Source organism: Loxodonta africana, chromosome 24, assembly GCF_030014295.1.
Source record: "Loxodonta africana isolate mLoxAfr1 chromosome 24, mLoxAfr1.hap2, whole genome shotgun sequence".
NCBI lineage: Eukaryota > Metazoa > Chordata > Mammalia > Proboscidea > Elephantidae > Loxodonta > Loxodonta africana.
In genome coordinates this window covers 45,777,903-45,803,289 of record NC_087365.1, presented here as the reverse complement: position 1 = coordinate 45,803,289, position 25,387 = coordinate 45,777,903, and the positions used below count along the sequence as shown (strand labels likewise).

The 25,387-nt window shown below is 46.7% G+C and overlaps 1 protein-coding gene across 3 annotated transcripts in view; it reads left to right on the top strand.

Annotated features, from left to right (window-relative positions):
- Positions 1 to 1,228: 1,228 nt before the first annotated feature.
- The window catches only part of ELMO2 (engulfment and cell motility 2), a 47,869-nt gene continuing 23,710 nt past the window's right edge, over positions 1,229 to 25,387 (top strand). Inside the window, exons 1-7 of one of the 3 annotated variants that reach the window (XM_064276154.1) lie at positions 1,229 to 1,396; positions 17,497 to 17,627; positions 17,937 to 17,977; positions 18,451 to 18,523; positions 18,879 to 18,929; positions 23,065 to 23,246; positions 25,105 to 25,204. In XM_064276154.1, coding sequence (XP_064132224.1) covers positions 17,550 to 17,627; positions 17,937 to 17,977; positions 18,451 to 18,523; positions 18,879 to 18,929; positions 23,065 to 23,246; positions 25,105 to 25,204 — 525 coding nt within the window. In that variant the 5' untranslated portion in view covers positions 1,229 to 1,396; positions 17,497 to 17,549. Of the gene's footprint in view, positions 1,397 to 3,590; positions 3,691 to 17,496; positions 17,628 to 17,936; positions 17,978 to 18,450; positions 18,524 to 18,878; positions 18,930 to 23,064; positions 23,247 to 25,104; positions 25,205 to 25,387 lie in introns of those variants that run through there. The other 2 variants (XM_003411752.4, XM_064276155.1) reach the window with 2 other exon arrangements.

Genomic DNA, 25,387 nt, shown 5'->3' with positions numbered 1-25,387 from the left:
ATGTGCACTGAGCAGGACAGGGCTAGGATGAGGCAAGTGAGGTGCCCAGAGTACAAAATTTAAGGAGGCATTCACTCTCAGGGTCATCCAAGGGCAGGGTCAGCTCCAACAAACCGACCCATGTCCTAGTTATCTAGTGCTGTTGTAACAGAAATACCACAAGTGGATGGCTTTAACAAAGAGAAATTTTTTCTCTCACAGTCTAGGAGGCTAGAAGTCTGAATGCAGGGTGCCAGCTCCAGGGGAAGCCTTTCTCTCTTTGTCAGTTCTGGAGATATATCCTTGTTATCAATCTTCCCCGGTCTAGGAGCTTCTCAGTGCTGGGACCCCAGGTCCAACGGACGCGTACCACTCCCGCATTTCTTTCTTTGCGGCGTGAGGTCCCTCTCCTCTCTGCTTGCTTCTCTCTTTCTTATCTCAAAGAGACTGACTCAAGATACAACCTAATCCTGTAGATTGAGTCCTCCATCATTAACATAACTGCCTCTAATCCTGCCTCTTTAACATCATAGAGGTTAGGATTTACAACACATAGGGTAATCACATTAAATCACAAAATGGTGGACAGCACAATAGTGGGAATCATGGCCTAACCAAGTTGACACACATTTTGGGGGGGACACAGTTCAATCCATAACACCCCCCTCAAAAAATTTGTGACTTAAGGAACAAAGAAGATTGTTTCTCTTTTGCATAAAATTATGAAGTGAGTATCCCAGGGTAGCAGGCCGATTTTGTTCCATGTGATCATTCAGGGACCCAGGTTTGTCCCCCTGCACTTTGTTGTCATCACAAGGACAATGCTGGGTCCAGTGAGAAAGAGAAAGAGCGGGGAGGAGGCAGGCCCTGACTAGATGGCCTGGCCTGAAGTTTCATCATCATTTCCGCTGGCATCCCATCCGGAAGAACTTAGTTACTGGCAGCTCTTAATTTCAAGTGCAGCTAGGAAGCGAAGCTTAGCTGGGCAGCCATGCTACTGCGGAAGGCAGGGAGAAGGAATTTTGGTGGACAGCTGGGCAGTCACTGCTCACATGGAGCTTATTTTCCAGCAGATTCTATTCTAAGCAATATTAAAGGTTGTTAGGTATAAACAGCATAGGGGCTCTGGCAGGGAGAGGTGTTCATGGGCTGGGGAAAATGGGGACAGCAGAGTGGAGTGGGAGAAGGTTTTTGAGGAGAGGAACTACGGGAGCAACCCCTGGGGACAGGGGAAAGGGAAAATGAACGTGGCCTGACATTCATCTTGAGATGGACAGGAAGGAGATCTTCTAGACGAAGGTGGAATTCTCATGGAATCTCACAGAACCCTTTGGAGATAATAAAGTGTAGTGGCTGGAGAATGAAATCTGGAGTGAGGAAAGCTGGATTTGTGTGCCAGTTCCTGCGTCGACCTCAGGTAAATCCTTAATTTTGCCAAGCCTTAGATTCCGCCTTTGTAAAGTGGTGGGGATGATAATAACACCAAAAAAAAAAAAAAAAATGCAGTTCAAATCCACCAGGCACTCCTTGGAATATCTGTGGGGCAGGTCTGCTCTGTCTTATAGGGTCGCTATGAGTCGGAATCGACTCAATGGCAGTGGGTTTGGGTATATGTATGTATATGTATATGTATATGTATATGTATATGTATATGTATATGTATATGTATATGTATATGTATATGTATATGTATATGTATATGTATATGTATATGTATATGTATATGTATATGTATATGTATATGTATATGTATATGTATATGTATATGTATATGTATATGTATATGTATATGTATATGTAATAACAAGCAATAATAGTATTAATAATAATCAGGTTGTTTTGAAGATCTCACAAAGCAATGATATTCAGAAGGTGTTTGTATCCAGCAAAGTGCTGTAGACCAGGGGTTGGCAAACTACAGCTAAAGACCACCACCTGTTTTTGTAAATAAAGCTTTATTGGAACACAACCACGCTCATTTGTTTAAATTATCTTTGGCTGTTTTCACACCAGAACAGGTCCCTGGGTGGTGCAAATGGTTTGTACTTGGCTGCTAGCCGAAAGGATGGCAGTCAGAATCCACCCAGCGGATTTGGAACTGACTGGACTGCAACGGGTTTGGTTTATTTTGGTTTATGGCTTTCACACCAGAACAGCAGAGTTGAGTAGCTGTGGCAGAGACTGTGTGGCTTGCAAAGCCAACAGTATGTACATCTGGCCTTTTACGGAAAGTTTGCTGGCTCCTGCAAGGGCTGGAGAGATGGTAGCTATTACTAAGCCTCTATCTCTCTGAGCCTCAATGTATTCACCAGTAATATTGGACTAATAATAAGATCCTCTCCAATTCCGATGTTCTGAGAATCAAATTAAAACAACACAAGTAAAACTGCTTTGCAGATTGTGAAAACCAAATCTAAACCCTCTGCTATCAAGCTGATTCTGACTCAGGAAGACACCAAACCATTTGGATCACCCAGGGACCTTGCAGACTGTGAAGCACCTTATAAATGGTGTTGGTTGTTGTTGGGTGCCGGATGAGTGGATTCTGACCTATAGCGACCGTATCATGTGACAGAGTGGAACTGCCCTATAGGGTTTTCTTTCCTGTAATCTTTATGGGAGCAGATTGCCAGGTCTTTCTCCCATGGAGCCACTGGGTGGATTTGAACCACTAACCTTTTGGTTAGTAGCCCACCGCTTAACTATTTTCGCCACCAGGGCTCCTTTAATCATTATTTAGTCTCTCCGCAAAGCATCAGTTTCTTTACCTGTAACATGAGGACAACAAAATACCTAACCTCCTGGGATTGTTGTAAGGATCTGTGAGACAAAACGATTTAAGTATAAACTTTGACATCAAACAGGCAAAGGCTGGCGCCTGGGCTTTGCCCATCTCTAACTGTATGATGTTGACGCCTTTCCGAGCCTCAGTTTCTTCATCTGTAACGTGGGAATCAGCGAAGGACCTAACTCATAGGGTCGCTGTGAGTATTAAGGGAGATAGCACGAGTAAGTCCTTGGCTCGATGCCTGGCCTTGTTCCGATTCGCAGGTGCAGTGACGAATGCCAACACCCACGGATCTCCACCAATAGTGCAGCTGAGCTGTACCCCTCTGCCTCTGCTCAGCGCCCACGGTCAGCCCTGGGTACTGGTATAATTAGCTCCATCTTGGTGGTGAGCAGCCTTGCTCACAGCCTCTGACACGACTGTCACCGCCTACTCAGTTCCCCAAACCACAGTTATCCCCCCTGTTGAGTGTGGGTTACACACCGCTGGGGACTTGAGGACAGCTCAGTCCTCATAACCTTTGATTATCACGAGGAACCAATGTCTCCTCCTTCCCTCCCGGGCTATACCAAAAAAAGTTAAGAGGGAAAAAAAAAAATGCTGCCTCTTGCAGTTTGCTGAGAAATCACGTTTCTGCAGATCCGCTAGCCTGAGCAGGGAAAAGGCGGTCTGTTTCTTTAAGAGGCCTCCACTGGAGGGGCGGAGACCGCCTGCGAGTTCCTCGGCAGCTGGGCCCGCCCTTCTTGAGTGACAGACAAGAACCCAATTGAAGAAAGAGATTTCCGCGTAACGGAGAAACGGAGCAATAGGAGCCCGGGACGGCCTGCCTGGGGCGGGGTCCCGGGGAGGCGGGGCGGGCGGAGGCTGAAGGAGCCGCGGCGGCAAGACCCGGGCACCGAAGCTGGGCCTAGGTCGGCGCCCTGGTAAGTGGGGCGCGCCCGGAGCTCGGGCGCCCCGGGACGCGAAGAGGGTCCGGGTCCGGCGGCGGAGGGAGGAGGCGCTGGGCCAAGGCCTGCTTCTGCCCCGAGGCTGAGGGCTGGAGAGGGCGGGCCTGGGCTGGACCGCGCCGGTTGGACAGGCCCCCTCGGGGTCGCGCGGCCCGAGCAGAGGCCGGAGTGGAGACCGAGCCCGGGACTGGGAAGGGGCGTCGTGTGGGCAAGAGGCCTGGCCGTGAGGAGCGGGGACTGGGCCGGGCAGGGGCCGGAGAGAGGAGGGAGGGGTTGGGAGAGGGTCTGAGAGGAGCCCGGGGGGTTGTTTGGGGCCGGTGGGCACAAGTCTGAAACCCGGAGTCATCCTTGACTTCGCCTCCCTCGCTGCAGTCCATCGCCCGCCCCGTCCATCCCTCCTGCTCTGTAGTCCCCAATCCATCCATTTTCCATCTGCACCGCTTCCCCCTCAGTGCCAGCCTCTCTCCTCTTGCTGGACAGTTACAGCGTCCTAACCGGTCTGCCATACGCCGCTGTCCTCTGTCCCCGCACCGTGGCCAGAGGGCCATTTTCAAAATGAAAATCAGATCGGACTCTCCAGTGCTTAAAGCTGGCTTCAAAGGTCCCAAGCCTTGCAGGCTCAGCTCCAGACCCTCAGCAGGCCCGGGGATCTGCTCCCCGCCTAACTCTCCCAAGCCCACTAGTCCCTCTTGCTCAGTCATCTCCCTGCACTGGCCTTTTTTCGGTTCCTTCAACATACTACGATCTTGCCCTTCTCAGAGTCTGTACACATCCTTCTCTCTGGGCTGCTCTTCCTGCCCAGCTGAGCTTAGTAAACTCCTCTTCATCCTTGAAATCTCTGCTCAAGCGTCACTTCCTCAGGGGAGCCCTCCGTGGTCCCCACTCTGTTTCCCTGCTTTCATCACCCAGTACTTCTCCTTCACACCACTTGCACAGCTGCAGTTCTACATTTATTTATGGAAGTGTTAATGTCTGCCTATCCCACAGAGAATGAGGCCCACAGGAAGAAGATGATGCCTGGTTCTGCTCCTTGTTATAGCTCTATCATCGTATACAGGGCTGGGCACTGTAAATATTTACTAAATAGGTGAATGTAGGACTTGGATTTAGCAAGAGAAAAAAAAAAAAAAAGCAAAAACCAAACTGGTTGCCTTCAAGTCAATTCTGACTCATAACAACCCTGTAGGACAGAGCAGAACTGCCCCATAGGGTTTCCAAGGACTGGCTGCTGGAATCAAACCGTCAACCTTTTGATTAGCAGCGAAGCTATTAGCCACTGTGCCATCAGGGCTCCTTAGCAGGAGAAAGGGGGTGTGAATCGTGGTCCCCAATGTCCTACCTGTGGGGAAAGGGAACCAATATTTGGGATGCATTTTATGTGCCAGGTTTTATGCTAGAGCGATGCTGTCCAATGGGAATATAATGCAAGCTGCATTAAAAAAGTTAAAGAAGCAGGTGAAGTTAATTTTAATAATATATTTTATTTAACCAATTATGTTCCAAATTGTTATCATTTTAACATGTAATCAGCATAAAAACGTTATTAGTGGAATATTTTACATTCTTTTTGTTTTTTCTTTTCTTAATCTTTGAAATCTTATGTGCATTTTACGTTTACAGCCCATCTCAGTTTGCAGTAGCCACAGTTCAGGCACTGAATAGCCACAGGTGTCTGTTGTTATTGTGTGTCATCAAGTTGATTCCGACTCAGCGGCCCTATGTGACAGAGTAGAACTGTCCCACAGGGCTTCCTGGGCTATAATCTCAACGCCAATGGAAGCAGCAGTCAAAAAAATCAAACGACGCATTGCACTGATTAAATATGCTGCGAAAGACCTCTTTAAGGTGTTAAAAAGCAAAGAAGTCACCTTGAAGACTGAGGTGCACCAGACCCAAGCCATGGTATTTTCTATCACCTGATATGCATGCGAAAGCTGGACAATGAATAAAGAGGACTGAAGAAGAATTGATGCCTTTGAATTATGGTGTTGGGCGAAGAATACTGAGTATACCAGGGACTGCCAGAAGAATAAACAAATCTGTCTTGGAAGAAGTACAGCCAGAATGCTTCTTAGAAACAAAAATGGCAAGACTTCATCTCACATACTTTGGACATGTTATTAGGAGGGACCAGTCCCTGAGAAGGACATCATGCTTAGTAAAGTAGAGGGTCAGGGAAAAAGAGGAAGATCCTCAATGAGCTGGATTGACACAGTGGCTGCAACAATGGGCTCAAGCATAACAACGATTGTGAGGCCGGTACAGGACCAGGCAATGTTTCGCTCCGTTTTACATAGGGTTGCTGTGAGTCATAACCAGCTCAGTGGTACCTAAAAACGACAACAGGTCTTTACAGGAGCAGATGCCAGGTCTTTTCTCCCATGGAGCGGCTGGTGGGTTCGAGCTGCCGACTTTTGGTTAGCATGTGAGTGCTTAACCACTGTGCCACCAAGGCTCCTTCATGTGTGGCTAGGGGTTACCATATTGGACTGAGTCTTTTGAGGGAGACGGCTCACGTGAAGATCACAGCTTAGGAAACCCTATGGGACAGTTATACTCTGTCCTATAGGGTTGCTGTGGGTTGGAATCAACTCAAACACACACAACAACAACAACAGAGTTTTTTTGAGGTAACTATTGCTATCTGCATCTTACTTATAGAAATAATGAAGCTCCAAAAGTTCCATTACCTGCCAGGAATCATCCTAGAGTTTGTGAGTGAAGGAGGCAGGATTAGGACCCCATCTGTTAATCTTCACAGTCCGATCTTTCTATACCCCATGCTACAACTGGGGGTTCCAAGAAGGTTTGGGGGTACAGGAAGTGGGGACCAAACTTCTTGAAGAGCATTGGCATCAGGATAGGGCATATTCCCCGCAGAGGTGATATGTCTGGATGCATCAGCACCACCTGCCCAGTTGACTTAGAAACAAAAGAATTTGACATGGTTGAAGAGAAACCTGCAAGACAGGCCCTCCTTTGACCCAGTCATTATCCCTGAGTCCAGCCTGTACTAACTCAGCCTGGAGTCTGCCTGAGATCATCCCAGGATCTAGGTAGAAAAACTCATACACCCTGGAGTATCTCAAAGGCGCTGAGAACACTTGGCTTAAGCTTACAGCCTGGTTGTTCAGTTGTTCAATACTGAGTATAATGTAGGCCATTTGAGCTGGTTTGGAAGTAAAATTCACAGCCTTCATCTTCAGGATGTTTATGGTGTATTTGGAAAGACAAGACTGGATCTCGATGTACAAGATACTGAATGGTGTGATGAGAACCGGAATCGGTGGCATGCCAGAGATTGCAAAGTGGCTGGCTTGGCCAAGCTACATGACTGGTTTTAGAATGTTGAATTTGAACTCCTTTAGACAGGGTTTGTAGTTTGCCACAGATCCTACATGGAGGTTGCTTGGCTTATTTACTTTCCTGCCTGGCTGCTGAAGGCATTTGAATTTCAAACTCCATTAGGTATGCTGGTCTTATTTGAGTCACTAGAAGAGATTTGTTGAGCACCTGTTACGTGCACTGGAACTGACTATAAAGCTTTCCAAGGAAATAATGATAATAGGACACCGTCCGTAGCAGTGCCGTGCCTTTTATATTGATTTTCCTCCCCAGTCGCCTTCACGTATGTTCTCTTATTTTGTCATCACACCTCAGCCTGGCAGGTAGGGCTTTTTTTTACACTGAGGAGATGTGGTTATAGTGTTTTTGCAACTCCCCAAGTTTGAATTCTCTCAGGTATTATGCTTATGCGCCGTACATATTTAATTTTCATAAGGAGCCCTGGTGGTGCAGTGGTTAAGTGCTCAACTGTGAACCCAAAGGTTGGTTCTTCACAGGAGAAAGACCTAGTGATTTGCTCCTATGAAGATTACAGCCTAGAAAACCCTATGGGGCAATCGTATTCTATCACACGGGGTTACTATGACTCAAAAATCAACTCGAGGGCATCTAACAACAACAGCCTTCTTGTCAACTTTATAGGATAGGATTGAGTCTAATCCCCATTTTACAGATAAAGAAATTGCTACAGATAAGGAAATAGAGCTGGAATCCAAATTCAGGGTCTGTCCCTCTCTAGAACACAAGCTCCCAGCTGTTAGGCTGTACTGCCTCACTAGACGGTCAAGTTTAGAAGAGACCTCAAAAACATCTAGTCCAGCCCCTCGTGTAGATCAGGAGGCTTTTTGGATAACTAGCTTTAGTGCACATGCTTGTGGCAAAGCTAGACAGTCAGGCTCATGTGCTGCAGCAGGGAGGGCTGACCCAGGAGTCAGGGGCCTAGGCCTTGGTCTCTAAGTGGTGGCATGGCCTCACCAGCTTCACTGGATCTCAGTTCCCTTATTTATAAAATGGGAAGGCTTGGACTGATTTTACGGGAACAATAGTGCACTGTCACGGTGGGTGGTGAAGGAGTCAGGCCTGCAGCCTGGGATTTTAGTCCTAACCCAGGGCTCTTCTTAGCAGACCACACTCCCTCCCTGCACAAGCTCCGCCTCCCCTGCAACCATGGGTGTCTGTTGAAGGGAACAGTGTCCTAGAGGTCGTCTGAATTTTCCGTCTCAGTTTCCATTTCCTCTCATTCTCAAAAAGCTGAGGCAAGTGGTCTGTGAGCACTGATCCCTTCTAATTCTATCTCGGTTATTGAAGCGAGGGATTTGGAAAGTTCTAGGCAAGGCATAATTCTCTGTCGGTAGTGTTTTTATTCTCTTTCAAAGACAGGGCCTGCTGGAGGATGTTTTTGATGTGGAATTCAACAGACACAGCTGTGTGCTGGGCACTGCGCTGCAGACTGGATACAGGCCTGTTGAGTCCCTGCCCTCAGGTTGCTAGTGGTCCTGGAGCTGTGGTTCCAACCCTGGCTGTGGATTGGAATCACCTGGGGGAGTTTTTAGCGCTCCAGTTGGGCATTGATGATGCACAACCAGAGCTGAGAACCACTGGTTGAGAGCCCACTTCCCAGACCTTAATGTGTGGGAACCCCCTGTGTAGGGGGGTCTTGTTTGCAGCAGATTCTGATTCAGTAAGTTTGGGGTGGCGCCAGGGGTGGATTATCCAATAGGCAAAGTAAGCATGGTGCTTATCTTGCTTACCAGATCATCTGTAGTGAAAATTTCACATTTTTTTTTACCACATCGAAGGTTCTGCTTCTAGGTATGGCTGGCATCTCCCTCTCTCCCAACCCCACAGCACCTTCCTACAGAATCAAAGCCTTTTTTCAAATTTACAGCCCCTGACAGGGGAAGATGACTCAGTAAGCAGGGTAAGGACAGGTTTGCTTGTATGTACTTACTAATTTGTAGTGAACAACCCATATGGAATTGTTCATTGCAGATTAGTAAGTAAGCACAAGTAAGCCCGTGTTTACCTTGCTTATTGGGTTATCTGCCCCTGGGTGGAGCCCGTGATTCTGCATTACTAACAAGCTCCCAGGTGATGCTGCTGGGGTACAGATAGCACTTAGAGTAGCAAGGGAAGAGACAGCAAACAGAGAATTATGAATCAGTGAGGCTGTGAACCACGGAAGATGTGGCAGTCTGCCTCCATAAAGATTAAAAAAAAAAAGATTACAGTCTTGGAAACCCTCTGTGGCAATTCTGCTCTGTCCTGTAGGGTCGCTATGAGTCGAATCGACTTGATGGCAGTGGGTTTTAGTGGGTGGAGGTTGTGAAGACATGTATAAAAGACTGCAGGAACCCAGATGACGGCGTAGTTAATTTTGTCTGAGGTGAGAAGAGTGTGTCAGCTGGGTCTGGAAGTAGAAGTTTGCCAGCTGGGCAGTGTGGAGGGAATAATAGCACAAGCCAACGTACAGACTGAGAAAACCAGGATGTTTGAGGGAACGTGGTGGTCTGGTGTAACATACATAGGGTCTAAGGAGAGGAATGGCAGGAGTGGGTCTGAAAGCCAGGGTGGAGCTGGGATAAGTTCATAGCTCTACTAAAGAGTAGAGGCCCTGCTCTGTGAGAACAGGAAAGCTATAGACGGCTTCTAAAGGAACCCTGATGGTGCAGTGGTTAAGCATTTGGCTGCTAACCGAAAGATCAGTGGTTCAAACCCACCAGTGGCTCTGTGGGAAAAAAGATCTGGCTATCTGTTCCCGTAAAGATATACACCCTAGGAAACCCTATGGGGGCAGTTCTGCCTCGTCGTCTAGGGTTGCTAAGAGTCGGAATTGACTCCACAGCACACAACAACAACATGGAAGGTTTCTAAGCAGGGTAGGAAGAGACCTAGCAGTTCTTGGGGTAAGTGTTAAGGTGTTAAGGAGAAGAAGTCCGGTCACCCTGTCCCCACACCTCTCCTTACCACGCTTTTGTCTCTATCTAGATTAGTGTCTTAACCACGTGTTCCAGTGAGTCCTTGTGTCCCACAAATTTCAACAAAGGAGAAACCAGCTCCTGTTGGTATGATGGTTCTGGCCAGGGTTCCTGGCAATGGATGTTAGAACCCGAATCTCTGCCAACCAACCCCCCTCTTCAGTACTTTTACAGCCTCATCTGTGGTCTGTGCTAAGGGAAGTTGAGTCACTACTCAGGAGGTTTCAGAGGGGGAAGCCTCAACTACTGAGATTGTGTTCTTGATTAGAAAGTGGGTGTGACCTCTCGTTGCCTTCCTGGAGGAGTTCATTCTCTTGCAGGAAATATATAAACCAAACTCACCCATGCCTCCCCCGCTGAATCAAAAGCAAAAGAGCAGATCAGAAAGCACGCATCAATCCTAACCCTGGGTGAAGGGGGGCTGGAAGGGAGCTGGAAGCCTGGCCATCTCCCTTCGGAATTCCTCAGTAATGGGGAGGGATCATCTTTCACTTCCTTTCTTAAGACGGGCTCTCCAACCCTGCCCTCAGAATCCATCTCCTTGTGCCAGTCACTGCAGGAGTGATTGATAAAGCTCCACGGGGCCCTCTGTAACGGTGCCCGTTTTATTAGCACACTTTCCAGAAGCCACTTAGAGAGTGCTCCACTGGAGATACCCACGTGGCTATTTTTCTCGTTCCCCAACTCTGCCTTTGAAAACCTGGGCTTTCATTCCCATGCCTTCAAGTAGAATTACCTTCTTCGGATCAGTGTGTGCCTCTCTCCTGTTTTGTGGCACTCGGAGTTTTCCAGGTCCTCTTTCTGTATGTAATGCTCTACAGGGCGAGGGAGGGTGAGGGCTGGAGAGTCCTTGAATCCGGAAAGAGCAAATGACCCCTGTGCCCCTGAGCCTGAATGGGGAACCACTGTTCCCTCACTCTGGCTGTTTTCTGTTGAACTCTGCGGTGCCACTGAGTGGCAGAACAAGAGACTATTTATAACCCTGAGAATTTTGCAATGTTATTGAATTGCTTCGACCTAATTTCTACTTCCTTTCTAAAATAAAAGTGAGGAGAGTAAGCAAGCATGTGCTAGAAGGGTTCCCTATGCAGAGATCCTTTATTAAAAAAAAAAAGGATCCTGGGACTATTATCTGGAGAACATTACTACTTCTGTTCTCCTTTCTCCTGGTGGTGTCGTAGGGAGAAAAGCAGAGGAGTATTTTCCCCTTTTCTTTTAACTGGAGTCAGAGCTACTAAATCTGATTTTCCAGTAAGATACTTTTGGATGTTGGATATGGGAACAAATTTTAAATAATGGAGATACTGTGTGGCTGGGCAGTTGGAAGTGGTGAGACATGGAGGGAACACCAGACAACCTGAACAGTCCTTGCCAGTCCCTTTCCTCTTGGAGCCATCCTTGATTCATAGGAGTTGAGGAAGTCAGAGCCTTTGGATTTGAGCAGACAACCTTGACTGTATGCCAGGCCCTGTGCTAGGTTCTGAGACTACAGGGTTGCCCTGCCCTGGAGGAGGAGCTAGTGAAAATAGACATGTGTAAATATGTGACTGTACTAGAGTCATGGCCAGAGCCTTCAGAGGGGTATGAACAGATGCTGAGAGAACATAATGGGGATATTTAATTTTGCTGGGAAAAGTGGATGAAACTAGATACGGTACAGGGAGGAGGTGACATTTGATTTGAGCTTTTTTGAAGTTTGAATAGGAGCTCTTCCGACAGTCAAAGGAAGAAGAGAATATGCAAGGATACGAAGAAATGAAAGAGCATGGCCTAACTAGCTATGGAAATAGGAGATTGTCCAAGGAGGCCTGGGCCAGATTGTGAAGAACTGAATACCATGCAAGGAAGCGTGGACCACGTTCTTTAGACAGTGGTATACCATCTGTTACAGTAGTGAGCTCTTGCTATTATACATCTCCTAGCTGCAGTGTGCTTTAGCTTCAGTCTCTGCAGAACACTTGCTATGGCCCAGGTATAGTGCTGCCTGCTTTCATGTGGCATTCAGAGAACGCCACACTGCCTGGGATCAAATTCTTGCTGTGCCGCTTACTAGCTGTGTGACATGGAGCATGCTACTTAACTTTTCTGTGCCTCCATTTTCTTATCTATGGAGAGGGATAATAACATACCACATGGGGTTGCTATGTGGATTAAATGAATTAATATATATAAACCACTTGGAATAGTGCCTGGCACCGTTTACGTATGTAATCGTTAACTGTTAGTGTCATGAACCACAGTGAAGTATGAATAGGGAAAAGAACTAACTGTGGAGTCAGAAGACTCAGACTTGGGACCCAGTTCTGATATGTGATTATTTTCTTTTTGGGGAGAGAGGGAAGCGGGGGGGAACACAAGTTTCTAAACCCATCCAGGCCTTAGTTGCTTCACCTGTAAAATGAGACCATTATGAGTATCAGCTATCATGATGCATACAGAAGTAAGCAAACAACTATTAAGTCATGCAGCCGATCTGTTTTGAACAAACCAGACTTATCTAAATGGGCTTTGCTCTTCATTAATTCAGCCAGAGTTAATTAAGGGCCTACTCTGTGCGATTGTCTTATGCCAATGATGCTGCTATCTGTTCAGACCTCCAGTTTAGAGCTCTTTCAGAACTTGGAGTCACTTGTTGTCATAGGCTTAATTTAGTTGCAAGGAACAGAAGTACAGGCTGGCTCAATTTAAAGGAGTGTTATCAAAAAGGTACAGGGCAATAAATTGCATAGACCCCGTGTGTAGGAAGTATAGCCATGGAATCTGGAAAGTCACCAGGCGGTGGCTGTTTCTAGCTCTTTCTGGGACTTTGTGGTTTCTGTCTCTGCTTGTCCACCCATTTCTGGATTCTTTCTGCAGAATAGCTTTCTGCAAGGCTTTTGGTTTTTGTTTCTAAATCTCTTTGTCTTATGAATGGCTGTGATTTGCCATGGTACCTGCTCTGACACTGACCACGACCTTACTGCTTCGGGGCCTGTGGTCATCCAACTTCCTTAGTCTCAGTCTTTTAGTTCAAGAGAGAGAATTTTAGTAAAGCTAAGATTGGTGTTCACTCTGGTCTTACAGCTGTGGTAGTGTTGGGGAGGGGCTCATCCAGTACAAATCCGGCTGCCTGCACCCTGGGGAAGAGCAGAGTCACTGAGAATGGGTGCGTAGGTGGAGGCTGATGATCTGCTGAATAGTCTTGGTGGTTGCAAATTCCCATGGTTTAAAATTGTTGTGAATTTTGGGAAACAGCCAAGAGTCGTTCAGGGCTAAATTTGATAAAGAGGTAATCAACCTAGGAAATGCCACATGGGGTCAAAATAAAGGGTAACTATAACATAATGGGAGCCTTGGCGGCACAGTGGTTAAGCGTTCGACTGCTAACCAAAAGTTTGGCGGTTCAAATCCACCAGGTACTCTTTGGAAACCCTATGGGGCAGTTCTACTCTGTCCTATAGGATCGCTATGAGTCGGGTTGTCTCTACGGCAGTGGGTTTGGGTTTTTTTAATTTGGTTCATTCAGTTTATCCTCAGAGAATACCCAGAAAGGTGTTTGTTTCACAGCCACACCATCAAAATAAGGTTGTAGCTTTTGGTGAGAAATTTGAAATTATGAGGACTCATGTAGATGTTTTTCAGTTGCATTTTAGAGTCATGAACTTTCAGACTTAGAAGGCACCTTCGACTTGCTTTATTTTAGTTCACCACTCACATCCTGCAGTAGAAGAAAACTGTTAATTGAGAAGAAGGGCATGTACACAATCACCTAGATACTTAGTGACAAAACTGGGGTTGGGTTCTGAGTCCATTTTGGTTCTAATTCTAGTGGAGATAAACCATCCCAGCCCAGTGCTCTTTCTATTTCATCTATACTGCCTGCTTGTTTTAAAAGGAAGAAACCAAACTAAAGAACAAATGATCTAAAATAAATGAATCTCATTGTGGTGAGCAAAAAAAGCCATAGTGTACTGATTTCATTTATATGAAGTACAAAAAACAGGCGAAACTAATCTATGGTAATGAAAGTCAGAAAATGGTTGCTCCTTGGCAGGCCGGATGGTGGGGGATTGTCTGGGAAGAGACTTGAGGGAATTTCCTGGGGATGTAAATGTTCAGTGTCTTATTTTGGGTGATGATCATACAAACACTTAAGCTCTGTGCATTTATTGTGTGTAAATTATATCTCATTTTCAAAAATGATCTCACAGCGTTATAGTCAGACCTCCTAATTACTGCAGATTTACCGCTGAAGAATAAGGATGCTGGAAGAGGGTAAATGATTTGCCCTAGGCATCCAGAGACTCAAGAGCCCAGGTGGCGCAATGGTTAAGTGCTCGGCTACTAACTGAAAGGTTTGTGATTCCAACCCGCCCAGTGGCTTCATAAAAGAAAGACCTGGCAATCTGCTCCCATAAAGATCACCAAAAACCGAACCCGGTGCTATCTAGTCAATTCCGATTCCGACTCATAGTGACCCTAAAAGACAGAGTAGAACTGCTCCGTAGGGTTTCCAAGGCTGTAAATCTTTATAGAAGCAGACTGCCACATCTTTCTCCTGCGGAGCAGCTAGTGGGTTTGCTGACCTTTCAGTTAGTAGCTGAGTGCTTAACCACTGTGTCACCAGGGCTCCTACAGTAAAGATTACAGTGCAGAAAACCCTATGGGCAGTTCTACTCTGTCACATGGGGTCACGATGAGTTGAAATCAACTTGATGGCACCCAAGAACAACAACATCCAGAGATTTCATGGTACCGCCTGGAATGGGAACTCCCTGCTTTGCTGTGTCACTGGGCCAGAGCGTTTCATCCAGAAGTTACCCTTAAGGGGCCACTTCCTTTTCAGAGATTTGTTGTGAGTGGAGGCACATAAAATCCACAAATGGAAAATCCTGCCTGGTGCCGTACTAGTTGTGAAAGCTTTAGGGGCCATCAGGCCACCCCTTTTCAATCAATCTTTTTAGGCGAGGTTTAGTTCCAATGAACAGAAATTGAAGCTAGCTCAGGGAGACAGGAGAAGCACTGGACAGAGTCAGCTCTGAGTCCTGCCCCCCTTTACTACTTACTAGCTGGGTGAACTTGGGTATTTAACCCAACTGTGGTGCAGTGAATTACTAAATATGGCCGTTCTAGTCATAGTCTTCCTAACTTCCACCAAACAGCTTGGTGGGACTATGTAAATGAGGTGCTCGTGGCCCACCAAGAGGATTGGATAGCTTACTAATAATGTAAATAAGGTGCATGGCAACCTTATGGGGGTGGGACCATGCAGATAAGGTATATGGAACCCCAATAAGGGGATTGGTCAGTTTGCCATCCTGCTAGGCTTAAAATGAGCCATCCCAGAGGCAGGAAGAGAGAATCTCAACACCACCAAGAAAGAAGAGCCAGGAGTGGAATGTACCCTTTGGACCTGGGATTTCTGCACTGAGAACCTCCGAGATCCAGGAGACAGACAGAGGAGTTGTAACATGGAAAACAGAGAGAGGCAGCAGAACCATGACAGAGAGGGAGAGCTGTAACACCGGAAACGGGAGGCAGAGAAACCTCAACAGCAGAGCCAAGAGACCAGCAGGAGATGATGGCATGGTCGGCTTCCCAGCCCATTTGGAACAAGAAAGCTGAGTGCCTTTAGGCAGGAGGCTTGCTGACGGAGTGAGGTGCCTCTGGGCACTTATTGGCAGAGCTAAAAGAGCTTTGTAACGCTTGCCCGAGCAGGGCAGAGGTGAGGCCAAGGGTCCGAGGGCCAGAGAGAGACCTACCTGCTGCACGGCTGAGAAGAGGCTGTCCTGATCAAACAACTGTATCCTGAGTATCTCCTGATCCTGAATTGTAACCTGTTAGTTCACTAATAAACCCCACAATCGTATGTATGGTCCATGAGTTCTCTGTGGCCATTGCAACAAATTATAGAACCCAGCAGAGAAGTAGAGAGTGCCTTGGGCGGGTTGGATGGTGTCAGAATTGGTAAAAAGGCTGGAGGGTGGAGGCAGGTCTGACCTCTGCCTCAGGAATCAGCCTTGGGCTGTCGATGCTGCTGTTGCTCCCCCTTCCCTCTTGTGAAGTTAGAGGAGGTCACATGCTGCCGCCCCCCCCCCCCCCGCCACCCATGCCGTTTTTACACCACCTCTGAGCTTCATTTTGTCAACTTCAAACAGAGGTAATCCTGTTCTGCCTACTTCATAGGGCTGCTAGGAGGATTCGACGAAATACGCGCGAGCGCTTTGGAAACCACTGCTTTTATACTGTTGTGTTCTGAAAGTGCTGGCATTTTGGCAGTTGACTTCTGAAGCAAGCCACCCCGATCAGGAAATGGTAGTGATAGCTTCCCTCTTTCTGAGGCCTGTGGGTTTGTAGGGAAAGGGAGTTTATCCCTTTTCACAGAAAAGGTTTGTACTTACCCAGCTGTAAGAACTGGCGGCTGTGTTTGGGCTGAAAAATTGAGAACACACATGAATAACAGTTCAGCAATAGCCATGCTGAGTATGCCTGGAGAGGCAAGCAATCTCATTCGTGAGGTGTGGATTGCTGGGGCAAGTGGCTAAACCTGGAGGATACAAGAGAAAGGTCTTTTTCATTAAGAGAGAGCCCTTTCCTGGACCTGTAGGCAAGGAGTGTAAATATATATCGAAATAATCCATCAGTCAAGTGACTTCCCTTCATCAGATCTTACAGAGAGAATGCTTTAGCTACCACTAAGCTAGCAGAGTTGCCTAGGATACCAGTCACATGGGCCCATCTTCCAGACTTGCTCAAAATGATTTATTTTCCTTTATTTTGGGGAGAAGTGGGGGAGGGGGCCGGATACTTGCAAAGCCTTGTGCCATTTGTGTGTGGGTATCCCCATCTCTCTGCTCTCCAGCCTGCGACAGCCCTCACCCTTGGCACTAGAGACTAAAATAGCATTTCCTGCCCCAGTTCTCTTCCCCATTTTCTGAACTTGGCTTCATCCCACGCAGAGGAGGCTCCACGTTTTGTCCTTTGAGGGGGAGGGAGTAGCAGCGATGAGTAGGGAGAAGGCAAGAGATCATGTGGCTGGGCTCTGCTGTCGCCGGGATCTTCCTGGGTGACTGCAAAACAAAAGTTGGCTGGCTCCTTTAGCTTACCGCTCAACCAAGGGAAGGCTGTGTCTGTTCCCATGTGTCTCTGAGCATATGCTTTTCCCTCTCGGGGTCCCAAGACAGCAAATATGCTCTTCCACCACAGAAGCCCCAGCCCTTAAACTGAAGCCTCGCATTGGTAGACCTTGCTACTGGCTGATCTGCAGATGATAGATTTGTCCCATTCCTGCTTGCTGATTTAATCTGAAGAGACAAAAGCCCAAGGAGAAGTTGTGTCAGGATCTAGAAAAATTCGAACCAGGGTGTTCCATATGCTACTTTAGACAGTATCTGTCTTCAGATTCTCCGAAATATACAGTAAGAGTGAAAAATGAAGGCAAACTGTGACTTTTTCCTTTTTCCTGATTCTTTCTCCACAGGCAGCTTTGTCTGTGTGTGTGTCTTGGAGAGATCAGGCCCGTCGGAAACTGCAATGCCACCACCATCAGACATCGTCAAAGTGGCCATCGAGTGGCCAGGTGCCAATGCCCAGCTCCTTGAAATCGATCAGGTAAGCTCCTGAGATGAGGAGCAGTGTTGTGGGGGAGGGGTTTGAGGAGAACATGGCAGAGGTTGTCCTTAGGTACAGGGACCCTTGGTATCAGAGTAAGAGCCATCAACAAGAAGGCTGAGCTTTGGGTCTGTCACCCCTAGGGAAGGTCAGTCACCATGGCTTGGGAGAGGCTTCCTCTTCAACCAGGCAAGAAGTTTATTCTTAGGTCCTAAGTTGACCCTGCTTGGTGGTCCCTCTTGTCAGAACCTGGGCATGAGTGGATGTGGTTGCTGGTGAAGGGTCTCTCTCTCTCTCTCTCTCTTTCAGAAATTGCCCCTGACATCCATCATCAAGGAAGTCTGTGATGGGTAGGTTGAATCTGCCTCGTTTTGGACAACAGCAGCTAAAGATAAAAGGAACACTTGAAGGGAATTCTGTCGAAGGATCTCTAGTTGATTAGGTCCCCAGTGTGGAATTTTCATACATCATGGTCTTAAGAAGGAAGTACAGTTGATGAGGAGGACCCTAAGACCGCCTATAAGTGTTCATTTTTTTTTTTTCTTTAAGTTCAGGAATGTCCCACTTGAGGTCCTGGTAGGATTGATTGAGACCGGCACTCAGTTGTCCGCACTTCCTTTTGTGGTGCTAATCCTTGCCAAAGGCTGAGTTGGTCATTTCTTCAACGTCTCAACCTAAAGCTTTGCTTTTTCCCCCGGATACTCATCCTTTGAGTACAGACCACTAATCCTTTGAGCAACTCTATTGAAAATTATTTATTTGCAGCTTCAGGGTAGGCCAAAAAGAATAGCTAAATGAGATGTACGCTTTTTCTTTTGCATAGGTGGTCATTACCAAACCCGGAGTACTACACCCTCCGGTATGCAGATGGTCCTCAGCTCTACATCACTGAACAGGTTAGTACAGGGAGAAGCAAAAGCAACCCAGGCCTTGCTTTGAGGTGAGCCATGCCAGGAGACGGCCATGTATCTCACCTAGCATCCAGGTAGGTTCCATTTATTGGGTAAAGTGTTGCTCCCAGATTGCGCAGTGCCTTCTCTTGTCCTGGAAAAACTTGGCTTTTATCCCTGAGAGCCCAGATTACTTGAAAAGAACCTTAAACCTCTTTGCCAAGGAACAAGCAGAAGAGGCCTGACTGAAGAGTCTCAGTTACAGCTACTTTAAAAAAGACAAAAAGGTCTTATTGATTCAACTTGCTTGTACGATTTTCATATTTTACGTTAGTTATTCTTCTTTCTCTTCGTTACTCAGACGCGCAGTGACATTAAGAATGGGACAATCTTACAGCTGGCCATCTCCCCGGTAGGTATCCTGCTTCCTTAGGACTTCATTCATTTAACAAACATATGTAAGCACCTACCATGGGCCAGAAACTAGGACTTGTTGTTGTGTGCTGTCAAGTTGATTCCAACTCATAGCGACCCTACAGGACAGAGCAGAACTATCCCATAGCAGTTCCTAAGCTGTAAATTTTTATGGGAGCAGATTGCCAGGTCTTTTCTTATGCAGAGCTGCTGGTGGATTTGAACTGCCAACCTTTTGGTTAGCAGCCAAGCATTGAATCACTGTGCCACTAGGGCTCCTAGAAACTAGGACTGTAGAGATTAAATACTCAGTCTTTGATCTCACAGTCTAGTAGGGACTAAACAAATACAATAAAAGGACTTTCTCAAGGGTCTTGAGAAAAAGTTGCCAAAGTCCTGGAGGAACACAGAAAAGGGCCATCAAACTCCTTCCCAAAGAAGGAGATGCTTAGCCCAGATGTTGAAGGATAAGCCAGAATTAGCTGGAGAAAGAAGAAAATGAAAAGTATTCCACACAAAGAGATCAGCATGTGCAAAAGCACAGAGGTGTGGGGCCTGTGCTGCATTTGGGGGAGGCAGAGTGCTGGATGGCTGAGGGGCTGTAGCAGTCATTGAGAGGCCAGATAGTGAACATTCCTGGATGGTCTGCTTATGGCTTTGGATTTTATCCTGAAGGAAGTGTGGGGGCATTGGAGGATTTGAAGCAGGAAGGTGTGTCAGGCTTAGATTTATGTTTTAGAAAGATTAGTGACAGTGTGGAAGAGAGGCTAAAAGAAAGAAGGTTGGCAGTAGAAGACCATTTAAGAGGCCAGTGAGGAACGTTAATGGCCTGATGAAGGCAAATGGCAATGGAGATGAAAGGATGGACATGAAAAATATTTAAGAGGTGAACTTGATGAATATGGTGATGTACTGGATGTGGAAGGAAAGGGAAGAGTCCAAGGTGACGGCCCGATTTCAGCAAGAACAGCTCTTAAAGGCAACCAAGGAAGCAACCAGAAGGGTAGAAGGAAAACCAGGAGCGTGAGTGGCTTGGGAACTAACCTGTGCAAAGCCTCAGGGTGGGGAAGGTGTAATCTGCAGTTTCTAATGAGCAGAGAGAGAGTAAACCGAGGGCAGAAAAGCTGTCTGTTGACCCTAGAAGTCAAGGGCTCACTGGTGATCTTCATGAAAACGGTTTTGGTGAGGTGGCTTGGGTGGAAGCCAGATTGCAGTGAGTTGAGAAAAAAAAAAAGGTGAAGCAGTGAGGACTTTGAGCATGTCACTTGATCAAGAAGCTGGTTGATAAAAGGAAGTAGACAAGGTGGTAGCCCAAGTTGAAAAGATGTACTTTTTTTTTTTTTTAAATAGATACATTACTATACTTCAAAAATCAAAATGTTTGATAAAGATATAGTGAGAGGTTTCCCTCCCAGTCCTGGCCCCTCTACCTAGTTCTCCCACCCTTCACAGCTGGTAGCTTCTGTTGTAGTTTTTTTTAATGTGTCCTTGAAAATGTGTTAAGACAGAAGAGACTCGAATCTATTTAAAATATGATAAGAAAGAGCCAGTCAAGAGGGAAATCTTGAAGGTACAGGAAAGAAGGAGTGGTTAATGGAACAGGACCTTGCTGGGTCAGGACAGAGGGACCCCAAGCCCAGGTGGAGGGGTTCACCTCGACTGCTCAGCCCCTGAGGAAGAAGATGGACATGGGTGCGGCATGGTTATATTTGTAGGACTGCCAGAAAAGTAAGGACGTGGTGGCCCCTCATTTTCTTAGCGAGGTGGGAGACAGAGTCATCCGAAAGCAAGGAAAATGAAGATGTGTTAAACAGTAGTAAATGTTTAGAATACCTTGGAGGAGAATGAAAATGAGAACTGTTCGCCCAGCAGAAGCTGGTACTGTGAATTCATGGTGGTCCCCACTCTGCTCAGCTATGAGGTTTTCTCCAGAAAGACCTGAATAGAGGTGCCCCTAGGCCAGGATGTAAGAAGCCCTGGCACAAACAGTTAAGTGCTTGGCTGCTAACCAGAAGGTTGGTGGTTCAAACCCACCCATGGGGAGGCTATGAATCGGAATCAACTTGACGTTGCTTAACAACAGGCCAGGATGTGGCTTTAAGGGCTTCGTTCTTTAATAACAACTAACATTTGCATGTACTTCGCTAAGTACTTGGTATGCATTATGTCATTGAATCCTTACAAACATCTGATGAGATGGATACTCTTGATACCCCCCCCCATTTTGCAGATGAGGGAACTGAGCCTTAGGGAGGTGAAATAACTTGCCACTCGTCACACAACTATAAAGTGGCAGACCTGGCTCAAACCCAAGTCTGTCTGACTCCGAGCCAGCATTCCCGCCATCACGCCCTCCTGCCTCCCTCTTCTCATCTTAAGGGCTTCATTCTTCCCTCCTAAGCGCTGCTAATTTAGTATGACAGCCCAGGAATTACTTTTATGGAAGCACCAGAGCATTTTACAGACCTCCTGTGAGGAATGGTTGACTTTCGCAGAAGTACCTCTCCCAGAGCGGGAGGCAGCAGCCCAGAAATGCTGTCTCAGGAGAAAAATTGACATTTCGAGTTGGAAGTTTCTAAGTGAGACACAGACCAGCACTCTTCAAATCGCTCTGTCCTGTGACCTTTCCTCACGCAGCACATTTCCTCACCTTAGAGATCCTTGGGGTTTCTGGACCATGGAGAGCAGTGTGCTGTTCAGGGCCTTTGTCGTCAGGGTAGAAGAGGCGAGGCAGCAGGGGAAGCGATTGGCAGGCCTTGACTCCCTGGCCAGGAACAGGAACTAGGCTTTGGTCACACATTAGCAATGTGAGAAAAAGCAAAGCCTGCTCTCTACCCATTTATCTGTTGCCGTTGAGTTGATTCCAACTCATGATGACCCCCTGCGTTACAGAGTAGGACTGCTCCGTAGAGTTTTCTTGGCTGTAATCTTTACAGAAGCAGGCCCCCAGGCCTTTTTTCCGAGGTACTTCTGGGTAGGTTTGAACTGCCAACCTTTAGGTACTCAAGTGTAAACAGTTGGTGCCCTTTTTGCTCTCTCCTTTTTGCACCTCCAGTCTCACTGAGAACCTTAAATTAACACACAAAAAGTAGAGAATGATGAAATGATAGATTGTGAGACACTGACTCTGATAAGTTCAGTGAAAGGAAAGATCAGTGAGCACTAGCAGAGGGGTTTTAGCTTAGCCCGCAGAAAGCAGGCAGACATCCTGGCTAGGAAAGTTCTTGTCATAGGGTGAGGTTTTGCTTTAACCAACCAGCATTTTCAAAAAAACTATTTGGAAATTAACTGCTTCAGACTCGTTGATATTCTTGAAGTTTCCCCCCAGGACTTTGAGGAACATTGATAGGGCCTTTGAGAGAAAGTAAAAAATCATTAGGCTTATCACATCTTAGGACAGAAAAGGACCTTAAAGGTTATCTCTTAAATTCTCCATCCAGTGCAAGGATACCTTCTGTAACATTTTTAACAGATGTTGTCCAGATTCCACTTGATTGCTTTTGGTGACAGGGAGCTCAATACTTCAAGAGACAACCCATTCTACTGTCTGACAGCCTGAATTAATAGAAAACTCTCCTGTATTGAACCAATACCTGTTTCTCTGTGACTTGCCCTAGTTAGTGGAACTATCATCTCTTAGATCACTCCTGTGGTCTCTTAATGGAAATTTTGTTAACCCATAGACCAGAGTAGTACAGAAATGATACAGATAACTGCACATTGGTCTTGGCATACTGGTAGTTAATTCCCTGATTGATTCAATAAATATTTAGCAACTCCTAACCCATGGGAAGGGAACCCTGGTGGCACAGTGGTTAAAGCGCTCAGCTACTAACCAGAAGTCGGCAGTTCAAACCTGGCAGCAGTTTCACGGGAGAAAGATGTGGCAGTCTGCTTCCGTAAAGATTAGAGCTTTGGAAACCTTATGGGGCAGTTCTGCTCTGTCCTGTAAGGTTGCTATGAGTCGGAATTGACTTGACAGCAGTGGATTTGGGTTTCGCTGGGAAGAGGCAGTGTGCAAAACCAGTTCTGCCTCAGGCTTGGCTGTCTGCGGAACGGCCCTTCTGAGCTATCCCAGAGTGGTAGCCTACTACAAGGAGCAGATGGCATAGATCTTCTTCCTGTTCTCACAGTCCCGGGCCGCACGCCAGTTGATGGAGAGGACCCAGTCATCCAGCATGGAGACCCGGCTAGATGCCATGAAGGAGCTGGCCAAGCTCTCTGCTGACGTGACCTTCGCTACAGAGTTCATCAACATGGATGGCATCGTCGTGCTCACACGGCTCGTGGAGAGTGGAACCAAGCTCTTGTCCCAGTAAGTATTACATCCCTGGGGCTTTCAGGGATTTACCACATGCCGCAAGCCTTCTTATTCTCATTTTCCACTGAGTCAAAAAAAGAGTGTTTACCTTCTATATACAGAGCAGTGGACTAGGGTCCACATCCACTAGAAAACCCATTGCCATTGAGTCAATTCCAACTCATAGCGACCCTATAGGACAGAGTAGGACTGCCCTACATGGTTTCCAGGGCTGTAATCTTTATGGAAGCAGACTGCCACATCTTTCTCCCATGGAGCAGCTGTTGGGTTTGAACTGCTGGCCTTTCAGTTAGCAGCCGAGTGCTTAACCGCAGCACCACCGGGGCTCCTTAGGATCCCCACAGAGTGGTATAATTCACTATCGTGGTCCTAAATCTTGTAGTCTAGTTGAAAAGGGAAAACAGGCTCTCACAGATTAATTAATAGGGCCAAGCAACACATGACCAAGTACCAAGTGAGTAGTAAAAATAGGTGCTGTCCAAGACAACAGAGGTCATTCATGACAGACGTGTTAATTTGTGGAAAATGCTTGGCCTGGTGGGGGTTAGTGAGCAGAATGCTTACCCATTGTCTTCCAGTATGGGTGTCTGTCTGTTCTTAACCACTCCCTCCCTCCCCGTTACCTCTCCACCCCAAATACACACCCACACAGATGCACACACGCACATGCACACACAGACACAAGCAAGGACATACCTTCCTTTGTATTTACCGTTAGTTACCCTCGTACCCATTCTCCATGTCTCTGCCACACATTTTCACAGGGAAGAGGAGATTCAGAACTTTGCTGTACACCAAGGACGTCTTTACAATACCCCAGAGTGTTAAGAAGAATGAGGTGGGAAGCTATGCCTGTGATCAGCAGTGAATAGACAGATGTCCTAGGTTCCCATCTAAGCATGTGGAGCCTGAGCCGCCAGAGAGGGAGTCAGAAATCTTTCAGCCGATGCATCAGCTATTGAAATTTTCAGCCAAACTGAGCAACTAATCATGGCTATGTTTTTTAAGTCTTGGATCCTCGAGCTGCCCTGAAGTCATGAAGCCTCAAGCTGCCGCCTGCACTGATGCAGGATTCGTGCAGTCTCCTGAGAGCGTACAGTTGGACTGGCCTTAGTTTCCTCCTCTTTAAAATGGGGTTATTAATACCTACCTTGCAGTGTTGTTGTGAGTTTTGTTAATGAGACAGTGTATCTGAACATGCTTTGTAAGTGGGGATATGGTTTGTTAATTATAGAGCAGTGTACAGATATAAAAGGATGATACATATAAGGAGGAGAGAAAAAGGAGAGAAAGCGTTTTATTTAGTCCTTCTCTCTGCCAGCCCTGTGAGCTTTGCATATGTTGTCATCTTGCCCCTGCCACAACCACATGAGCTTAACTCTGTGAGATTGACTCTGTTTTACATGGGAAGAAATTGAAGTTCAAAAAAGTAAAATTTGCACAGTTAGTAAATGGTTGAATAGGAATTGAACCCACATCCAAACCTTGCACTCTTTCTCCTGCACCTGCTGCCTCTTGGACTAAAGGTTTACGTAGACGTAAGCTCCCATAGGTACCCCTACCAGGTTTTGGGGTTTGACAAAGGTCTGGTACCTTTTTTGACCTCGGGAATAAGTAAGCGACTCTTCTTTCCTGAGATCAGGCAGTATGGAAGAGGAAAGCCTACTCACCCTGCAGCCTCTTCTGGGCAGACGCAGATCCACCTTGGACTCGGTGTGCATGCAGGCAGTTATTCTGAGGCCCTTCCACTGACTTTTCACAGGCAAAACGTCCTTGTTTTGACTGTCTTCACTCCTGGGTTCCTGGTTCTGAATCTGTGTATTGTTTTGTGTGTATTTTGCACGTGTCTCAGCTACAGTGAGATGCTGGCATTCACCCTGACTGCCTTCTTAGAGCTCATGGACCATGGCATTGTCTCCTGGGACATGGTTTCAATCACCTTTATTAAGCAGGTGAGGCCTCCAACATTCTTTCTCTCCTCTTTCAGCTGCCACTTGTTCTTTGGGTTTAAGGGGAGATGTGGGCAATACAGCCATTCTAGTGAGGGTCAGCTTCATATTCTGGATTTTTCATCCTCAGCCTCTGGCCCTCCTGTGGCTCCTGAAAGGATTCCAATTTGTTATACTCTCAGGCCT